The sequence below is a fragment of the Sapajus apella genome, unplaced genomic scaffold (genome assembly GCF_009761245.1).
Source record: "Sapajus apella isolate SASKATOON/1434 unplaced genomic scaffold, GSC_monkey_1.0 scaffold32, whole genome shotgun sequence".
Taxonomy (NCBI): domain Eukaryota; kingdom Metazoa; phylum Chordata; class Mammalia; order Primates; family Cebidae; genus Sapajus; species Sapajus apella.
The window spans coordinates 14,903,570-14,921,481 of NW_022436972.1; the positions used below are offsets into that span (position 1 = coordinate 14,903,570).

General features: G+C 33.5%; 1 protein-coding gene and 1 long non-coding RNA gene across 2 annotated transcripts in view; both read left to right on the forward strand.

The window, feature by feature from the left end:
- INTS6 (integrator complex subunit 6) overlaps window positions 1-17,912 on the forward strand; it is a 90,898-nt gene that overhangs the window by 8,955 nt on the left and 64,031 nt on the right. The window contains exon 4 of the mRNA XM_032294568.1: window positions 13,604-13,693. Within this exon, the coding sequence (XP_032150459.1) occupies window positions 13,604-13,693 (90 nt within the window). The remainder of the gene's footprint in view (window positions 1-13,603; window positions 13,694-17,912) is intronic.
- On the forward strand, window positions 2,218-5,873 carry LOC116562376. Its single transcript, XR_004273900.1, has 2 exons — window positions 2,218-5,189; window positions 5,268-5,873. It is a non-coding gene; the product is annotated as an uncharacterized LOC116562376 (long non-coding RNA).

The following is a 17,912-nucleotide window of genomic DNA, read 5'->3' on the forward strand; positions in this document are numbered from 1 at the left end:
AAAAAAAAAAAAAAAAAAAAAAAAAAAAAAAAAAAAAAAAACAACGCAAAAATACAAAAAATAAAAAGAATAGATTCTACTTCTCCTTTAAAGAGCATTTTACTTTCTCTTGATATAGGAGGAATATCCATAATTATGATTAAATTATATATAGCTAGAAATTAAAAGATCAGTAACAAATCTAATATTTGAAAGAATTGGTCTTATTTGTTTATTTTGAGTTAAGGTCATTTGTGGTCAAAATTAGTTAAAAGGATTGTTTAGTCATGTTTATGTCATAGATTTCTCCAAAAAGATTATATAATATTTTATAATTTGAAATGTTTCTTAAATATGTAAAATGATTTTTGGCCATAATAACCTTTACTCAGATTTATACTCTACAATTAAATTATTCTTGGTGAGCTTTTCTTGTTTTTTGGGGCTTTTTAATTAAAAAAAATTTTAGATGCAAAGGCTTTTTACGTTACCCAGACTGGTCTTGAACTCTTCGGCTCAAGTGATCCTCCCACCATAGCCTTCGGAGTAGCTGGGACTGCAGTCTCTTGCCATTGTACTCAGCTTTAAAAAAGTAATTTCCTTATGTAAACTTTGTGTTTAGTCTTACTATTAGTCTATAAAAGTTTACCATGGTTGCCAGACTTTAAACAGAATACTAAAGTTTTTTTGTTTTGTTTTGGTTTGTCTGTATTTTCTGATCTAAAATTTTTATTGAGTTTTAAATACACAAATCTGAAGTGTGAAGCTTAGTGTATTTTAAAATATATACTCTTTTAAAAAGTTGAACATTTGCATCTACTGGCAAAACTTTTCATTAAACTTTCTGTGTTTTGTTATTATTGTTTCATAGGGCTTTAGAATGGACGTGATTTTAGAAGTTCACTCAATTTTTCTCATTTTGTAGGTGAAGAAAAGGCCAGGAAAGGTTAAAATGCTTAATTTCTTCACATTTATGAAATATTAAAAAAATTGTGATTGGTGATAGAACAGTTATACAGATTTTTTAGTAACTTGTATATTATTTAATAACATTTTATTTAAATATATAACCAGTGGGTCTGAATTGCTTTCTTAGGTTTTGACTATAGTTCTGTAATGCAGTATGATTTCTTTCAGTTCTTGTTTGAAAGGGAAACATTTCATTTTGTCACTGTTACATTTAGTCTTGCTTGTAACATTCTATCCAAATACTGTTTGTTTCAAAATTAGCTTTAGTTGGAGTCCTTCCTCCCTTTGTTTGGCAGAAAGTAAACGAATTTAGGGCAGCGGTCCCCAGCCTTTTTGGCACCAAGCTGGTTTTGTGGAAGACAATTTTTCCGTGGATTGGTAGAGGTCATTGGGATGGTTTCTGATGAAACCATTCCACTTCAGATCATCAGGCATTAGATTCTCATAGGAATGCATAACCTAGATCCCTCTCAGGCACAGTTCACAATAGGGCTCATGCTCCTATGAGAATCTAATGCTGCTGCTGATCTGACAGGACGCAGAGACCAGACGGTAATGCTCACTTGCCCACTGCTCATGTTCTGCTGTGTTGCCCACCCCAAATAGGGACCAAGGGTTGGGGACCCCGAGCTAGGGAATGAACCAGGAAAGACTTCTCAGAGGTAGTAGCATCTGAGCAAGTATGAAGAATAAAAAGTTTACTGAGAACCCAGAACCCTTGCAGATTAGGGGGCAATGCACAGTGAAAATCATCAATTGCTGAGTGTGGTGGCTCGTGCCTAGTAATCCCAGCCCTTTGGGAGGCTGAGGTGGGTGGATTGCCTGAGTTCAGGAGTTTGAGACCAGCCTGGTCAACATGGTGAAACCTTGTCTCTACTAAAAATACAAAAATTAGCTGGGTATGGTGGCAGGCACCTGTAATCTCAGCTACTCAGGAAGCTGAGGCAGGAAAATCGCTTGAACCTGGGAGGTGAAGGTTGCAGTGAGCCTCGCTGTTGCACTCCAACCCGGGCAACAAGAATGAAACTCCATCTCAAAAAAAAAAAAATAAATAATAATAATAATAAAATAATAATCATGGTCAAAAACATAGGAGGGGCTGTCCCTGTGGCTCACACCTGTGTGTAATCCCAGCTCTTTAGGAGGTTGAGGAGGGAGGATAACTAAAGGCCAGGAGTTCAAGACCAGCTTGGCCAACCTGGTAAAACCCCATCTCTACCAAAAACACAAAAATTAGCCAGACATGATGGTGCACACCTAAAATCCCAGCTACTCGGGTGACTGACGCAGGAGAGTCACTTGAACCCAGGAGGTGGAGGTTGCTATGACCCAAGATCGTGCCATTGCACTCCAGCCTGGGTGACAGAGTGGGACTCTTTCAAAAAAATAAAGGCAGGGGGAGGCCTGGGGACATAAGGGATAGTTGACAGGATTTTATACTGTGATTACTTTAAGACCTAGATTGTAATATGTTTAATGGTACTTTTTGATTTCTTAACGTTTTTGATGTGTAGCTAGTTAATATAGAGCTATTAATTTTGTTCATTAGTCGATTTTTCTAATGTAGTATGCCAGCCATTTATACCTTTTTACCTGAGTTAACTACCGTGTTTTCATTTAACTTAAGGTAGTTTTGAACATTTCTAAGCATTATGTCTTAAGATTCAGAAAATATAACCAGATCCACTTATGAATTTCCATTCCACTCGTGACCTGACAAGTCATACAACCTCTCAGCCTCACTTTCCCCACCAGACAAGTAGAATGAAAAAAATTATTTGGCAGAATTGTGATAAAGATTAAGGGATGTACAACAGAACAACCTATTATCATTTTTATGAGTTTTCTCTTATTTATATTATAGAAATGAAATTATGGGGTACTAGAGGGGTATTTTAATCTTGCTTTTTTCAGAACAAGCAGCATGGTAATACGGAGAGAACTGCTGTGTTAGAACTGGCTGTGCCTGGTTCAGCCACTCACTAGCTTATATTGTCTTGAAAAGTCCGTTAGCCTCCCTGAGCATCAAGTTTCTCATCCACAGAATTGTGATTATACCTTTTGTGAGGATTAGAAGTAATGTTTGTAAATCACCTAGCAAAAGTGCCTGCCTGGCCTATGTTAGGAGTGCGTTTATGATGATGATTATCATCTCTAGTATTATGGTAAACGCTTAACAGGGTAAAAGTTTTTTAGTCTGAAACCTTTAAAAAAACAGAATTAAGGTTGTTCCATAACCCATTATATAGTCATGTATTGCTTAACAGTGGGAATATATTCTGAGAACTGCACCATTAGACAGATCTGTTGTGGGAACCTCATGGAATGCACCTACAGAAACCTAGATGAGATAGACTACTATACACCTAGGCTATGTGGTATATGGCCCATTGCTCCTAGGCTATACATCTACCTGTATAGCATGTAGCAATACCGATTGCTGTGGGCAATTTTAACACTTTTAAAAGCATTCATATGTCTAAACAGATATAAACATAGACAAATACAGTAGAAATATGGTATAAAAGATAAAAAATGGTACACATGGATAAGGCACTTGCTATGAATATAGCTTGCAGAACTGGAAATTGCTTTGGGTGAGTGAGTTAGTGGTGAGTGAACTGACGGCTTAGGACAGTACACTGCTGTAGACCTAAACATTGTATACTTAGGCTACCTTAAATTTATTAAAGAAAATTTTCTCTCTCCAGTAATAAATTAACCTTAGCTTACTTTTTTTGTTTTATAAACTTTTAAGTTTTAAAAATGTTTTAACTCATTTTTAGTAAGATTTAAGATACAGCTGTATAAAATGTTTTCTTTATATCCTTATTCTGCAAGCTTTTTTCTATTTTTTACGTTTTTATTTTTCTAAAAAAACTTTTTTGTTAAAAACTAAGACTCACATGCATTATCCTAGGCTCACACAGGGTCTCGATTATTAAGATGTCAGGAGATGATAGGAATTTTTCAGCTATGTTAATAATCCTACAGGACCTCTGTCATATACTTGGTCTGTCCTTGATCAAAACTAGATATCCAGTGTTTCTAGCTAAAGAAAAAACAAACATTTTGAAAAATTTTGAAAACCGAAAAGGTTTTAAACTTCTTAAGGAAATTTAGAGTAGAGTTCATTTCTAGGACTTTGTAATTATATATTTTAGAATTCAAATTGGTGATGTTTGGGATGGGGGTTTAGGGGAAGTTGTTATCTTCCAGAAGAAATGTCAAATATAAAATATATAATTCCTTTTGTCATGTAGATTTATGTAGGAAAAAACATAATAGGATAAGCCTAGGAAGGATTTTTTGGTATGAAGATTTTTTTTAAAGGGCATATGTGATTGGAAATTTGACTGTTGGTATGTGGAGAGAGATAATTGTACATGAAAAGTACTATAACTTGAAAAAATCTTACAGTTAAGAGGACTAGTTGTAACCAAAGGACAAATTTATTTCGGTCCAATGATTACTCCTATCAAAAATTATTGTAGTCTCTACATACCTTTTTTTTTTTTTTTTTTGAGTTGGAGTCTCGCTCTGTTGCCCAGCCTGGAGTGCAGTGGCGCGATTTTGGCTCATTGCAACCTCCACCTCCCAGGTTCAAGTGATTCTCCTGCCTCAGCCTCCGAGTAGCTGGGACCACAGGTGTGCGCCACCACGCCCAGCTATCTATGTACCTGATTTTATTGCCTGTTTATCTGTGACATTTTGACATTTTCCTTCTATTTTGCCCAAATAAGGTGTGGGACTCCTAATGAAGGTCCTGGGAAGGATTATATTATTTATAAAACTTTATTATAGACATGAAAACAGTTCTGAATATGTGAGGAGAAGTAATTGTAGTACTATTAGGTGATGCAGTTTGTAGCTAGGAAATGACAGGATTGATGCTGGTGTGTTAGAGTAAAACTTTCCCTTTGTTTTAAAGTGAGTGAACCTTGTTAGGTACTAGGAAACAGCAGCAGTCTTATGGTTATTCTGGGTTTCAACACTGGAAACATCTAATAACAGCATTATTCTGAAATAATTGAAAATAATCTATTGTTTTAAATAAGGAATTGAAGATAATTGAATATGCAGCGTGAAAGGTTAGGCTGCAACTGACAGTGGGTGATGTTGCAAGATAATGACAAGCTACAGTACTTTTGGATTATCAGGAATTAGCAAAAATGATGTCTTGGTGTCCTCTGGTAATTTCTGAGTTGTGAACTATCTTGATCATTTATGTACTTTGGCAGGTAATGTAAATGATTTCTTGGTGTCCTCTGGTGATTTCTGAGTTGTGAACTATCTTGATCATTTATGTACTTTGGCAGGTAATGTAATAATGAATATAAAACTTTTAATTTTGTGCAATCCTATTTCTTAAACCAATAAATTAGAAAGGAAAACCAAGAGATTGCATCCACAAGATCGAGCCTAAGTAGGTAGTAGAAAGAATAGAAGGTCTTTATTCTAAATTTTATTGTTAATTCAGAATGGATAGTGTCTAATCCCAAATGAGATTATAGTGACTGTAAATTTTAATGTAACAAAGGATTGTCTTGCCATGTTCTTAAAGTTACCATTTTAATGAGCTATAGTAATATTCTAAAACATGCAGCAATCTGTGTAGTCATCCATATGTGACATCTGTTTCTTCATAAAGTGCATTTCTAAGGTAAAACTGTTGGTGGATTTGTATGTATGGTTAGGAAGGCTTATTAAACATTTTTTTTAAATGATAGGCACAAGTATTATGTATTAGATTTTTTTTTGTTTCCCAAAAATGTTACCTACTTTGAAAATCTTAAATCTATAAACACTTGTGAAGGTATTTAGCAGAAGCATCAATAAGCGTTTCAATCAGAATCAACAAGATGGATTATTAGAAACTATGTATATATGCTTATGTAATGGATTTAGAGAAATTTGTTTACTCCTAAAAAATCTTTGTGAAGTTGGGTTAGTATCATTTCTTTCCTTGAAAACTAAAAATCCACATTTTTTACAAAGCGGGACCCCTTAAAACTAATCTCACATTATATCTTTTTTTTTGAGACAGAGTCTTGCTCTGTCACCCAGGCCGGAGTCCAGTGGCACAATTTTGGCTCATTGTAATCTCTGACTCCTGAGTAGCTGGGATTACAGGCAAGTGCCACCACACCTGACTAATTTTTGCATTTTTAGTAGAGACAGGATTTTGCTGTGTTGGCTAGGCTGGTCTGGAACTTCTGACCTCCAGTGAGCCTCCTGCTTCAGCCTCCCAAAGTGTTGGATTACAGGTGTGAGCCATCACGCCTAACCTCACATTAAGCCTTACCCAATTATTTTCAGATTGGCCTTCATCCATAGCATATGGGAAACAATATACTGTCAGAGTTTTCCAAGGGCTTATCATGCTTTTTTGTTTGTTTGTTTTTAAAATTTAATGCTTTATTGCTAACTTTTCTGATCTGAAACATTTTTTAGGCAGTTCTTCATTTTCAATTGTGAATTTTAAGATATTTATGTAGAAGGCTGTCATAGCACGCCATCTTTTGTAGGACAGTTGTGTGCGGGAATTGATTTTTTTTTTTTTTTTTTGAGACCATATTTGTAGTGTGATGTTTAGAAGGAAGTAACCAGAATGGTTTTCGTCTGCTGCTTTGCCCTACATTCAAGGTCTGCTTGTCATAGTGTTTAAAATTGAGTTCATTGCTGAGTTCAAGATGGGATTTAACCAGACTTTTACAAAAGTATTATCTGTAGACTTTATGGCAGTCAGCAACTCAAGGAGGTGATCAATCTTAAGAAACTAGACAGATTTCTTTTAGGTCAAATTAAATTTTAACATTATTGCTGTATAACTCCACCTGAAAATGTTTACATCTTGGTTTTTATTTATACATTAATTTTTTAATGTATTTCTAACTATTTTTTTATTATATGCTTCACTAGAATAAAATTTTCCCAAGTTATTATTACCCAGTCTATCCTAAAATCTTGGCCTCAAGCAGTCCTCCTGCCTTGGCCTCCCAAAGTGCTAGGATGCCTGGCCCCAGTCCATCTAATGTATGTATTAGATTCTTAGAATATTACTATTTATTAAGTAAAATTATTGTTATGCTTCTGATAGCTTAATTACTCCTTATATGCCAGCATAAACACTGTTTGCCTGGTATTACTTTTTAGGTATTCACCAGACCAGTTTGTTAATTTTATTCAAACTTTAGATTCTAATTCAAGTATAAAACCCAAATTCTACCAAATTATTAATATTTCAGATATATTGAGTTTATATTACTTTTTTTTTGCAGTTATACTTAATCCTATCAATTATTAGATTTCCCTAATGTTAATTGTTTTTACAAAGTCAAACTTTGGTAATTCTGCAGTTCTTATGGTGACTTACTATTTCTTAACATTATTACTATTTGATCTATTAGGACATCAAATTCCAGGATGGAGTTCCTTTGTCATAAAACACATATATGGAATTCCTCCCTACTTTTGCTCAAGTCCATAGTATTCATCTGTTTTTATTGCTGTTTTATTTTTAACATAAGGAATTATGTGGTTGAATAGAGGAATTGTATTAGAACACAATTGTGTAACAGAGTTACTTGAAACTAAAAATATATTTCTTATACTGTGGAATTCTGACATGTTTTCCTGTAGCTATAGACCTTAATGTATTCTGTTACTAGATTTTTATATACTAGCAGGTTTTCTAAAAGTTTTATTTTAGAATACTAAACACATTTTAATTTTGAAGAGTATTTGTTTTGAATATATAATAAATGCACATGGTTAAAAATAGTTGAAGTATTATACAAAGTTATAGTATTTCCATTCTGTGGAGGCAACCATGGTTAATCAGTTTCTAATGTATCCTTTAGAGATGTTTTTTATGTAGTCAAAGGTATTATTTTGCCAGCATTAATGTCTTAAGATGAATATTTTAGAGTTTGACATCAAAAGACTCATTTCTACTACACTACTTGAGATTTTAACAATAAAAGTAATAATCTTACTGAAATCTAAAACATAAAATTTGTAATTCTGGCCTGGAATATCGATTTAAATGTAGACCTGAGACCTTTATTGACTTAGTAATTCTATTTTGTTTGTAATATGTTATTACCCAGTTGTATGTTTATCCCCATAATTTAATGAACCTCCTCAACCTTTAAAAAAAATTAGCAGTATTTAATAATGACAATGAATTATTGACTTGACAAACATGATTAGCACATCAAAAGATTAGTTACGACCTGTTTAAGGGTGCGATAACATTCCTGTGCCCCTCCTCCACTACATTTTCAGTTTCTTAGGTAATTGAAAATAATTCTTTTCCTGAGATCAGTTTAGCTTATGTTTGGAGGAAATTACCTTTTTTAAATATTTTCAAAAAATTTTTTCCAAATAATTTGTTGTAACATTTCAAAAGTGTTTTCTTTCTAAAATAACATAGGTTCTAGTAGATAATATCTGTTTACATTAATTATATTCTTTACATTTTCTTATTATTGAGATTTTATGCTTTAACTGAGTTATTTAACACCATATCAACTGTTGAAAAAACTATAATAGGAAATTTTAAGTGAAGTAAAAGGTTTTGCTTTATGTTATCTTGTGGCAAAACTCTTACTTGAGGTCTTTGACCAAAGTTAAAATGAAAAATTTTAATGACAGAAAAGATTGACTCCCATTAGTAAGTAGCTCTAGAGCTAGAACATTATATTTTGCATTATATTTTCTAGTGGTATGTTATGCCAGGAACCACTGCTCTGAGAGTAAAATGTGAATTTATTCTGCTAATAGCAAAAGTAAACTTTTAGTCCCTCTACTGGTTGTCTTTGTTGTAGCAGAGCTTAGTTGTTTATATATATATATATATATCTTATTATAATTATGATAAAGGCTATTTATAACTTTATGGCCAAAGTGAATATTGAGAGAAATTCTAGAGGATTGTTTCCCAACTGAGTGACTTTATAAACATACTTATTTAGGCATAATAATGTAAAATAATTGCTTTTAAGTGTAAGGATTTGGGAATTATTAAATTGCATAGGCTTGACACCAGATACTGAATAACATTATATTACAGTAATTAAGTTGTAATTCTCATTTAGACTTTGGAAGTGTTAAAACTTTATTTTTTGTAAAACATGACAAAAATCTTACAATATTGGCAGAAAACTAAAACTTTTAATTTGCTAGTTAAAATAATGTTGACAGAAAAGGATGACGATGTAAGGAACAGTGCAAAACGGTACATAAGAAAACTTTCTTGGAGGAACGTTTACTTTCTGCTAGTGATTTAGAAATTCATGCTTAAATAAATTTGTTAATGTCAAACACTTATATAATAGAGATGGGAATACATTTTTCCTAGAAATTAAAAAAAAACCTCGTGTGTATAAATTGCATTCACTTAAATCATTATTCTAATTTTTATAGTAACTGATTATTGCTTTTCTTAGTGTGATTCCTGACTAAGCTCTTTAATCTTAGAGAGGAAAGGATCTTAGGCATGACAAGGGATAATTGGTACAATGAGGATGATAATATTTTTCTTTTTCTATGTTTGATCTTTATCTGATTTTCCCAAAATTTAAAGTCACTAAAGAACTTGTTATTTTATTTTGTGTTTATGTATATACTCTCCGAGAGTTGAATTTATATAGTTTTTAAAAGTAAACATTGCTATATATTTTATTTTGTTTCAGTGTGTTTGTGTTGGGGGAAGATATATTGATTTTATACATAAAGAAATTGATGGGTAAGAAATTACAGAATCACAGAAATCTACCAAGTAAAGGAATAGTCTTAGTATAGTTAATTTTATTGCAGAAAGAATATATTAAAAACAAAACAGTCTGATTGTAACACCATTCCTTGTTGGGTGAATATGGCACAATCCAGGTTGGTATGGAATTATGTACAAGAGAATTTAGTAGCTGTCAGACCTCCAGAAGATGCAGAAAGACCATGTGGATTTTAGAGTTAGAATATCTTAATAAGGTTCTGGCTTTGCCACTTAACATCTAAGCCACCTTGAGTTATATCATTTAATCTCCCTGAATATTTTACCTCACCAAGTTTTTTAGGGTCAAATGAAATAAGTGCTTTATTGTTATTATCAAGACAATATTATAACAGTAATGTTATTTTTCTTATAGTAATTTCAGGCCTGTTAAGGGTAGCCTCGGTGGAGAGTGTTTTGTATAAGACTAGTCAAGTTTCAACTAAAAACTTTGTTTTGTTTAAGAAAAAGTAACTTTGGTTTTAGTGTCTGGATTTAGCTTAATTAAATTTAATAACTCAGACTTTCTGTTAAGCTTTAATATATTTTAACTTAATTTTGTAAACATTATAGGCCTTTAAAAAGTAATAGCTTTCAGGTAGATGTCATCATCTAAGAGTCTGTTACATGGTAGATTGTTGTTCTTTAATAGAAATATGACTAGTTCTGTTGCCTCTGAAAGATAATTCTCAATGTGCTTATATGAGAATAAAAATGAATAGGTGTCGGACTTTTGGTTAGAAAATTTGATTTTTTTTGAGACACAGTCTCACTCTGTCACCCAGGCTGGAGTGCAGTGGAACGATTTTGGTCCACTGCAACCTCCGTCTTCTGGGTTCAAGGGATTTTCCTGCTTCAGCCTCCTGAGTCAGCCTCCTGAGTAGCTGGGCTTTACAGTCACATGCCATGACGCCCAGCTAATTTTTGTATTTTTTGGTGGAGACAAGGTTTCACAATGTTGCCCAGACTGGTTTGGCAGTCCTGACATCAAGTGATCCACCTGCCTTGGCCTCCCAGGGTGCTGGGATTATAGGCATGAGCCACCATGCCTGGCCTGATTTTGTTTATGTTAAAATGTAGAAGTGATACAGAAGACCCTACTACTAGTATTTGATCCATGCTGTGGTAGCTTTTAGAGCTTTGCTGATTTGGTTTTGAAAAGCAGCAAGTCAACAAAAGTAGTTAAGCTTTAAGAGTGGAAGCAAAATACAGTTTCGAAGATAATAGGACCTCTTGGTTTTCTTTGTCTCCCTTAGGCAAGTTTTGAGCTAAAATACTACTGGTAGAGACCAAGAGAGAAATTTAGTGTTATATGTCATACATCTAATACGATACCTGGTATATATAATCACTCAATAAATCTTTGAATGGCTAACAAGAATGAGTAAATAGTAGATGGTTGAAAGTCATAAGAGGGAGGTAGTGCTCCTTTTTATACCCTAGTAGCCCAGCAAATTCATGAGTTGTTATGCATTGAGTTTGGGGAGGACACATTTATATTGCGGTAAAGGTAACATGTATATGCATTTTTTTGAATCTTGTTGAAGACTGAGTAATCCTAAATGGTTCTGTGAAGCCAGGCAAGTTTGTATTAAGCTGTAATCAGTGAGTCAGTGAATAAGTTGAAGTGTTTTGTGTCCAGTGCTTAGTGGTATGGAAGAATATGACATACTCTTTGCCTTCAGGATATTCAAACACATGAAACAATAGCAAACAATACAAGATAGTTTTTTGTGTTTTTTTTTTTAATAAATTGTGCTAAAAAGCATTTACTGTCTTAACCATTTTTAAGTGCATAGTTCTGCAGTGTTAAGTATATTCATGCTGTTGTGTAAGATGGTGTGTTTTTAATTCATATTTAAATTAAAAATTATTTGAAAAGGTTAGAAGATAAATATTGTAGGGAAGTGGTATTCAAATTGTGCTCCATGAAACCACTCAAATCCAATTTTATTTAAAGAAACATTTTATTTACCCTTCTTATTTGTTTAATTTAAAGTGGAAAACTCCCACTATTAGAATATGAAGAAGGAAGGGGGTGATTATTAAAGACCCAGAGTAATTAGGGAAGGCTTCATGGAAAATAGAAAGATTTAAACTGGGCCTTAAGGAATGAGTAGGAGTTGGGTAGGCTTGAGCAGGGAAAAGGAAAGGCATTTTACTTTAGGGAAACAATCAAAGCTAAGCGTTGGAAATGAACATTGCCTGAGAAGACCCTATGTTATTAGAATTTATTATATATTTTGAAGATGAATAGTGTGAGAGATAATGTAATGTAATGCTTCTGTAAAATAAGTTCTATTTAACATGAATATTATAGAGGAGGAAGGAGGGATAAATTAATTCATGTTTTCTCCCTGCAAGACTCCTGTGACATTTTACTGATGCTATGCATCAGAATCTTCTAGAGGTTATGTCTAACATATTTTAAGTTTGTTTAACCAAAGGAATCTTTCTCCCTCTGGAACCATATTTTTCTTGGCCACCAATTGGAAAAGTACACGTGTCACTTACAAGTTGAATGATTTGATCAAGACGGTCTATTATATATCCCCCACTCCCCTCACCTCCCCCCCCCATTTATGATGATTAGGTTGGAATCATATAATTACTATAATTGTAAATTCATTCAACAAATATTATGTATATATTATATTAGGAACTGAGAATTATGAAGTTATAGAACCATAGAATATTATATGCTTATAACTCTTCTACATTCTTGCTGTTCTAAGTATGGACAGTGGCTGTTAGTGTCTTCTAGCCGGTAGTCTTGTTAGAAATGAAGAATCTTAGTCTTCATCCCAGACATACTGAATCAGAAACTGCCTTTTGTTTTTAAGATCTCCAAGTGACTCATGCACATTAAAAAAAGTGTCATACACAGTTCTACATTTTATCCAAGAAATCTTCATTCAGTTCTTGCTACCATTAGTGGCAGATAATTTGATAACTTTGATTTCAAACACAAGGTTTATTTACCCTCTTGAAATTTATATCTTTTGGTCTTAGTTCTGTCAGTCCCTCGAATGAGAGTCATTTATATGGAAAAGGCAAGCGTATGTTTGTCTTAGTCCCTTACCAAGTGTTTCGCCTGTATCTGATCATTGTGCTAGTAGAGTGGGTTGGCCAGAGATTTGAATGGAAGCTATTGATGTTATCTCATCTTCTATATTGAACATTTGAGAGCCTGTGCTGCTCTGTTCCATTGCTTCTGCTACCACTATTTTTGTACATTCCTCTCCAAGCATTTTCTTTAGGTAACCATTTTTAATTTTTTAAACTTTTTATCTTGTACTATTGTTACATTTTAGCTGAGCTTAGATTAGCCCTACCATTTCCATAGAAATAGGTCTTAAAATCTTTCAAACCATTTACCTAGATATTTGCTTAGACATTTTGATTACATGCATACCTTATGATAATGTTCACCTACTGTCTTGCCTTCCTCTTTAATAACATTTCTCAGAAAAAAAAAAAAATTTCTCAGGATATGCTCTTTTTTATTGTAATTTGTAATATCTAAAAAAGTCAAATTATTAGAATTGAACTAATAGGGTCCCTTTTAAGAAATTAAGTACTCTCAGTTACGTAAATATTCTCATTCTAAAAATGAAAGCAATACACAAATGTATAAAGAAGTGAAAAAATCTACCTTTTTCTCTACCTAACTCTACCTAATCCCCCTTTCTCAGGGTTAATCACTGTTAAGTTTATGTGTCCTTCTATATCATAAAATGTATAAACAGGTATATACTACATGTAAAATGAAACAAGAAAGGGAGATTGTATACATGCTGTTCTGAGAATTGACTTTTTACTTGAAAAACTTAGGCTAAAGTCTAAACCTTTATGTGATAATGTGTTTTTTGACTTTAGGGAAGAAACCCTTTTTTCTTGGAGCCAGCAATAATTATCACAATTACTGATGGGAGCAAGTTGACTACCACCAGTGGAGTCCAGGATGAGGTAAGTTGTGCTTATATTACATGGATTATGCAAATGCAGTTGAACAATCTTTATTTGTATAGGATATTGAACACCTTTAATAGGTTCTCTCGTTGATTATTTGATTCAGTTTAGAGTCATCTGTCTCCTACGGCCCATCTTTGTTTGTAGCAGGGTTCTTATTTTCTTGAATAAGAAGCCCTTCCGTGAGAAGTGTTTGAGCATACCCACACTGTTTGTATGTGTATTTATGAGTTTATGTGAGGGTGACAGTGTCAGTCTGTAACATAAATAGTAAAATAAATTCCTTTTTTTTTTTTTCCAAATTAAAAAAAAGGGAAACAGCATTCTAATAATTTCTTCCCATATTTCAGTGGATCATCCTTGGCAATCCAATGACTATGGAGACTCTTTGCCTAGAGTATAGCAAAGGAAAGAAGAGGTTAAGACTAGGAAAAGTAAGGTTTTTGGACATTTTTATTTTCTCTAAGTCAAATGTAGTATAAATAATTTTTTTTTTAGACAGAGTCTCACTCTGTTGCCCAGGCTAGAGTGCAGTGGTATAATCTCGGCTCGCTGCAGCTTCCACCTCCTGGGTTCAAGCGATTCTCGTGCCTTAGCTCCCTGAGTAGCTGGGATTACAGGCATGAGTCACTATGTCCGGTTAATTTTTGTTATATTTAGTAGAGATGGAGTCTTGCCGTGTTGGCCAGGCTGGTCTCAAACTCCTGACCTCAGGTGATCCATCTGCTTCAGCCTCTCAAAATGTTGGGATTACGGGCATGAGCCACTTCCTCCAGCGCTATAAAAAATTTATAGCTAACCTTACCTATTCTACACCAACATTCATTATGCAGAGTTGTGTGTGGTGTGGTTTAATGAATACAACATATATTTTTTTTAATTTTAAGGTGTTTTTACTATAGTATTTGAACTGCTCTTTAACATGGGCTGATACAGAAAGGTGATTGTTTAAATGGCACTTTACCATTTGCATTTGCTTTAGTATCTTAATTTTAATTCCATGGTATTTACAAGGGTTTAATTAAGCAGGAAAAGTATACATTTTAAGTTTAGTAGCATTTAGAATTACTTTTATTTGTATGACATTACAGAATATAAATTGGACGTGGAATCAGGACATGTGGGTCCAGTCTTTTTTCAACTACTTTCTAGCAATAAACTTTGTACCAGTGACCTAACTTTTCTAAATATCCTTCTCCATGAGATAAAGAAAATAACATTTGCCTTACTTCTTAGGGTTATTGGAAGTCTGAAATAATGTATATGAAAGTAGTTAGTAGGCTGTAAAGAAAAGTACATAGTATTGTACTTTCATGAGGCATTGGAACCACTAAAGAAATATAATTCTCTGATATTGGTTTGAGGGAAAAGAGCTAGAATTGTTTTATTTGAACAGTTGATATTAAAGGGAATTTAGGATATAATTTGTGGAGATAGAGCTGAAAAATTTAGGTAGATTATAATCCATGATTAAATAATTTACAGTCTATATATTATCAGTAGCTTTGGAATGCTCCACAGCTGAACTTGAGCTTTTGGGCTTTCTTAGACTAGTTAACATGTACAGCCAGTTACGGGCCTGCTACTTTCAGAAACAGGTAGACATGGATTATATTAAAAAAAACAAAAAACAAAAACAAGCAATAAAGATGTCATTAGCCTGGAACAGTAGCTCATGCCTATAATCCTAGCACTTTGGGAGGCTGAGGTGGGCGGATCACGAGGTTAGGAGTTCAGTACCAGCCTGACCAACATGATGAAACACCATCTCTACTAAAAATGCAAAAATTAGCCTAGCTCAGCATGGTGGTGCATGCCTGTAATCCCAGTTACTTAGGAGGCTGAGGCAGGAGAATTGCTTGAACCTGGAAGGCCGAGGTTGCAGTGAGATGAGATCGCACCTCTGCGCTCCAGCCTGCGTGACAGAGCAAGACTCTGTCTCAAAAAAAAAAAAAAAGTCGTTTTAAATTTGAAGTTCTCAAACTAATTTTTCTTTCTTAAGAGGACCCATAATAATTAACAGCTTCATTCAACTTTATTTTAACAAATTAGAAGTCTTTTTAATGTGTGTTTTGTGTTCTTAATGATTTTGGTTGAGAAGTCATTTCTGTTTTCTGATGTATGAGGTGATCCATTTGAGGTGCTGTCTACTGCCTTTGTAGAAATGCCCTTTGGAGTACAGTGTATTTTGTTCCCATATGTCTGGATCTATTTTGTTTGTAAAATTTGTTTTGTGGGGACTTCTTACAACTTAAAAGTATCTTGAAATATACATGCGTATTGGAATTGCTCACCTTTCTTCCTAGGTCTTTCCTTGGGAAGGATTTTGGAAAAATAGGGCATTGTGTTTATTATAACCTTAAACTACTGTACCTTGCTAATAAGGTTAAGAAGGTTTTCCTGTGGGCAGAGATCTTACCTTTTAGTTCTCTTTTATCTTTTACAATACTAGCATAGTACTGACAACAGAGCTTATATTTTAAAAAAGTATTGATTATAGATATTGTTGTATTGAATCTGGTCATCGAGTTTAAAACTGATTACCATTGCAACTTTTTATCTGAGGTGGAAGGTTCATTTATTTTAAAGCAAAAGTAGATTATTTTGCAGTTGGAACATAGGCTTTTGAGTTGTTTCGGTATTCAAAGTTAGGAATGTCTTTGATCCCCTACATGTTTTCTTCTTAATGAGAAAAGATTCTTCTTGTTGGAGCAAAGAGAAAGTTATCCCAGATTAATTTTTGCTAAATGTTGTGAGATATTGTGAACTATTCTAGCCTAAATAATTATGTTATTTGTTTTAAGGAGCTTTTCAATTTATAGAAAAGCATGAAGATGCTTTTTGTATTGTTCTTGTGTATGTGTTGTGCGTGTGTATGAATGCTAGATATGATCTGTATTCTGGTTCCTACTAGGGAATAATAATTTTACTTTTATATCTCTGTCTTTACACATCTCCTCACCTTTGCCTCTGACAGAACTTGATTCTTTTTTTGGATTTATTGAATGTGTGAATGTGTCATTAATTTCCACATTAGAGATTTGTGCACATAATTCTTGGTTGGCTTGTGGCTGCCGTTGATATGACCTATTACTTTTTATGGAGTTGTGTATTTCACCTATATGATATCCTTTGCTTAAGAGTCATGTCATCTAACATTGTATATTATATCTATTCTGTTGGTGCTATTTTTCAGGAGTAAATGTTCTTGCTGTTTTAAGGCAGAGTGATTTGCTTAAGTTACAATATTTGTTACTGCCGAAGTCTAGATTAGAATTTATCAATTCCAAAGACATTCCAGCAGCTCCAGACCAGTGCTTTCTTCCTGATATGCTTACTGCCTTTTTGCTTGATTCTAATTTTGTGTGTTCTTAAAATTTATCTTCTATTTACCTGCTTATTTGTCTACTTCAGCTTTCTATATGTGTCTTTTAGGTAGTCATTCTTATTCAGTGTTCCATGAAAAACTATTATGACCAGACCATTTCTAGGCAATGAGGTTAACAAAGATAAACAAGATTGATACCTGGCTCTTAATTTTAAAGTTCACAGTATTATGGGGTAAATCACTTATTAAATGGTTTTATGAGTGATAAAGTAGGGGATAAAGTAGGGATACATACTAAGTGTGTGGGAGTACTAAAGCAGGGGAAGGGTTAATATTACCTGTCATGTGTCAAATCTTGTATAATGTGAATTTTTATAGTATAATTTCATTTTTGAATGACTGAATTTTCAAGCATCTTATGGATGATTTGACATAGGGTATGGCTCCTAGCTTATATCTGTGAATTTTAGGGTAAAGTTGTTTTTAGCCTAGAAAATAGTTTTCCTAGCCATAGGAAAAATGTGGTGCCATATACTGTCTGTTGACCTGGCTAATATGTATAGGCCCAAATGAACCAATTTCTTTTAACTTGTTTGTCAGAAAAATGTAGGCATACTGTGTTCTCTGGGATAGCTCGTTACTTAGCAATGTGTTATGAATTAGGAAAGAGAAGTAACAGCTATATTATGAGTGAAAATCTTGAGCTGTACATTTTACATTAATAAATCATTTTACATTAATTTATTATTTTAATTATATCTTTGGGTCCCATTAATAAAAGTCCAGGCCATTTTCTGAGGTGTCATGAATAGGTTTCTAGTGTAGTATTTTTGGATAACTGTATCTAGGAGTTTTGATGATTGCTTGGATTTAATTTTGTGTGTATGT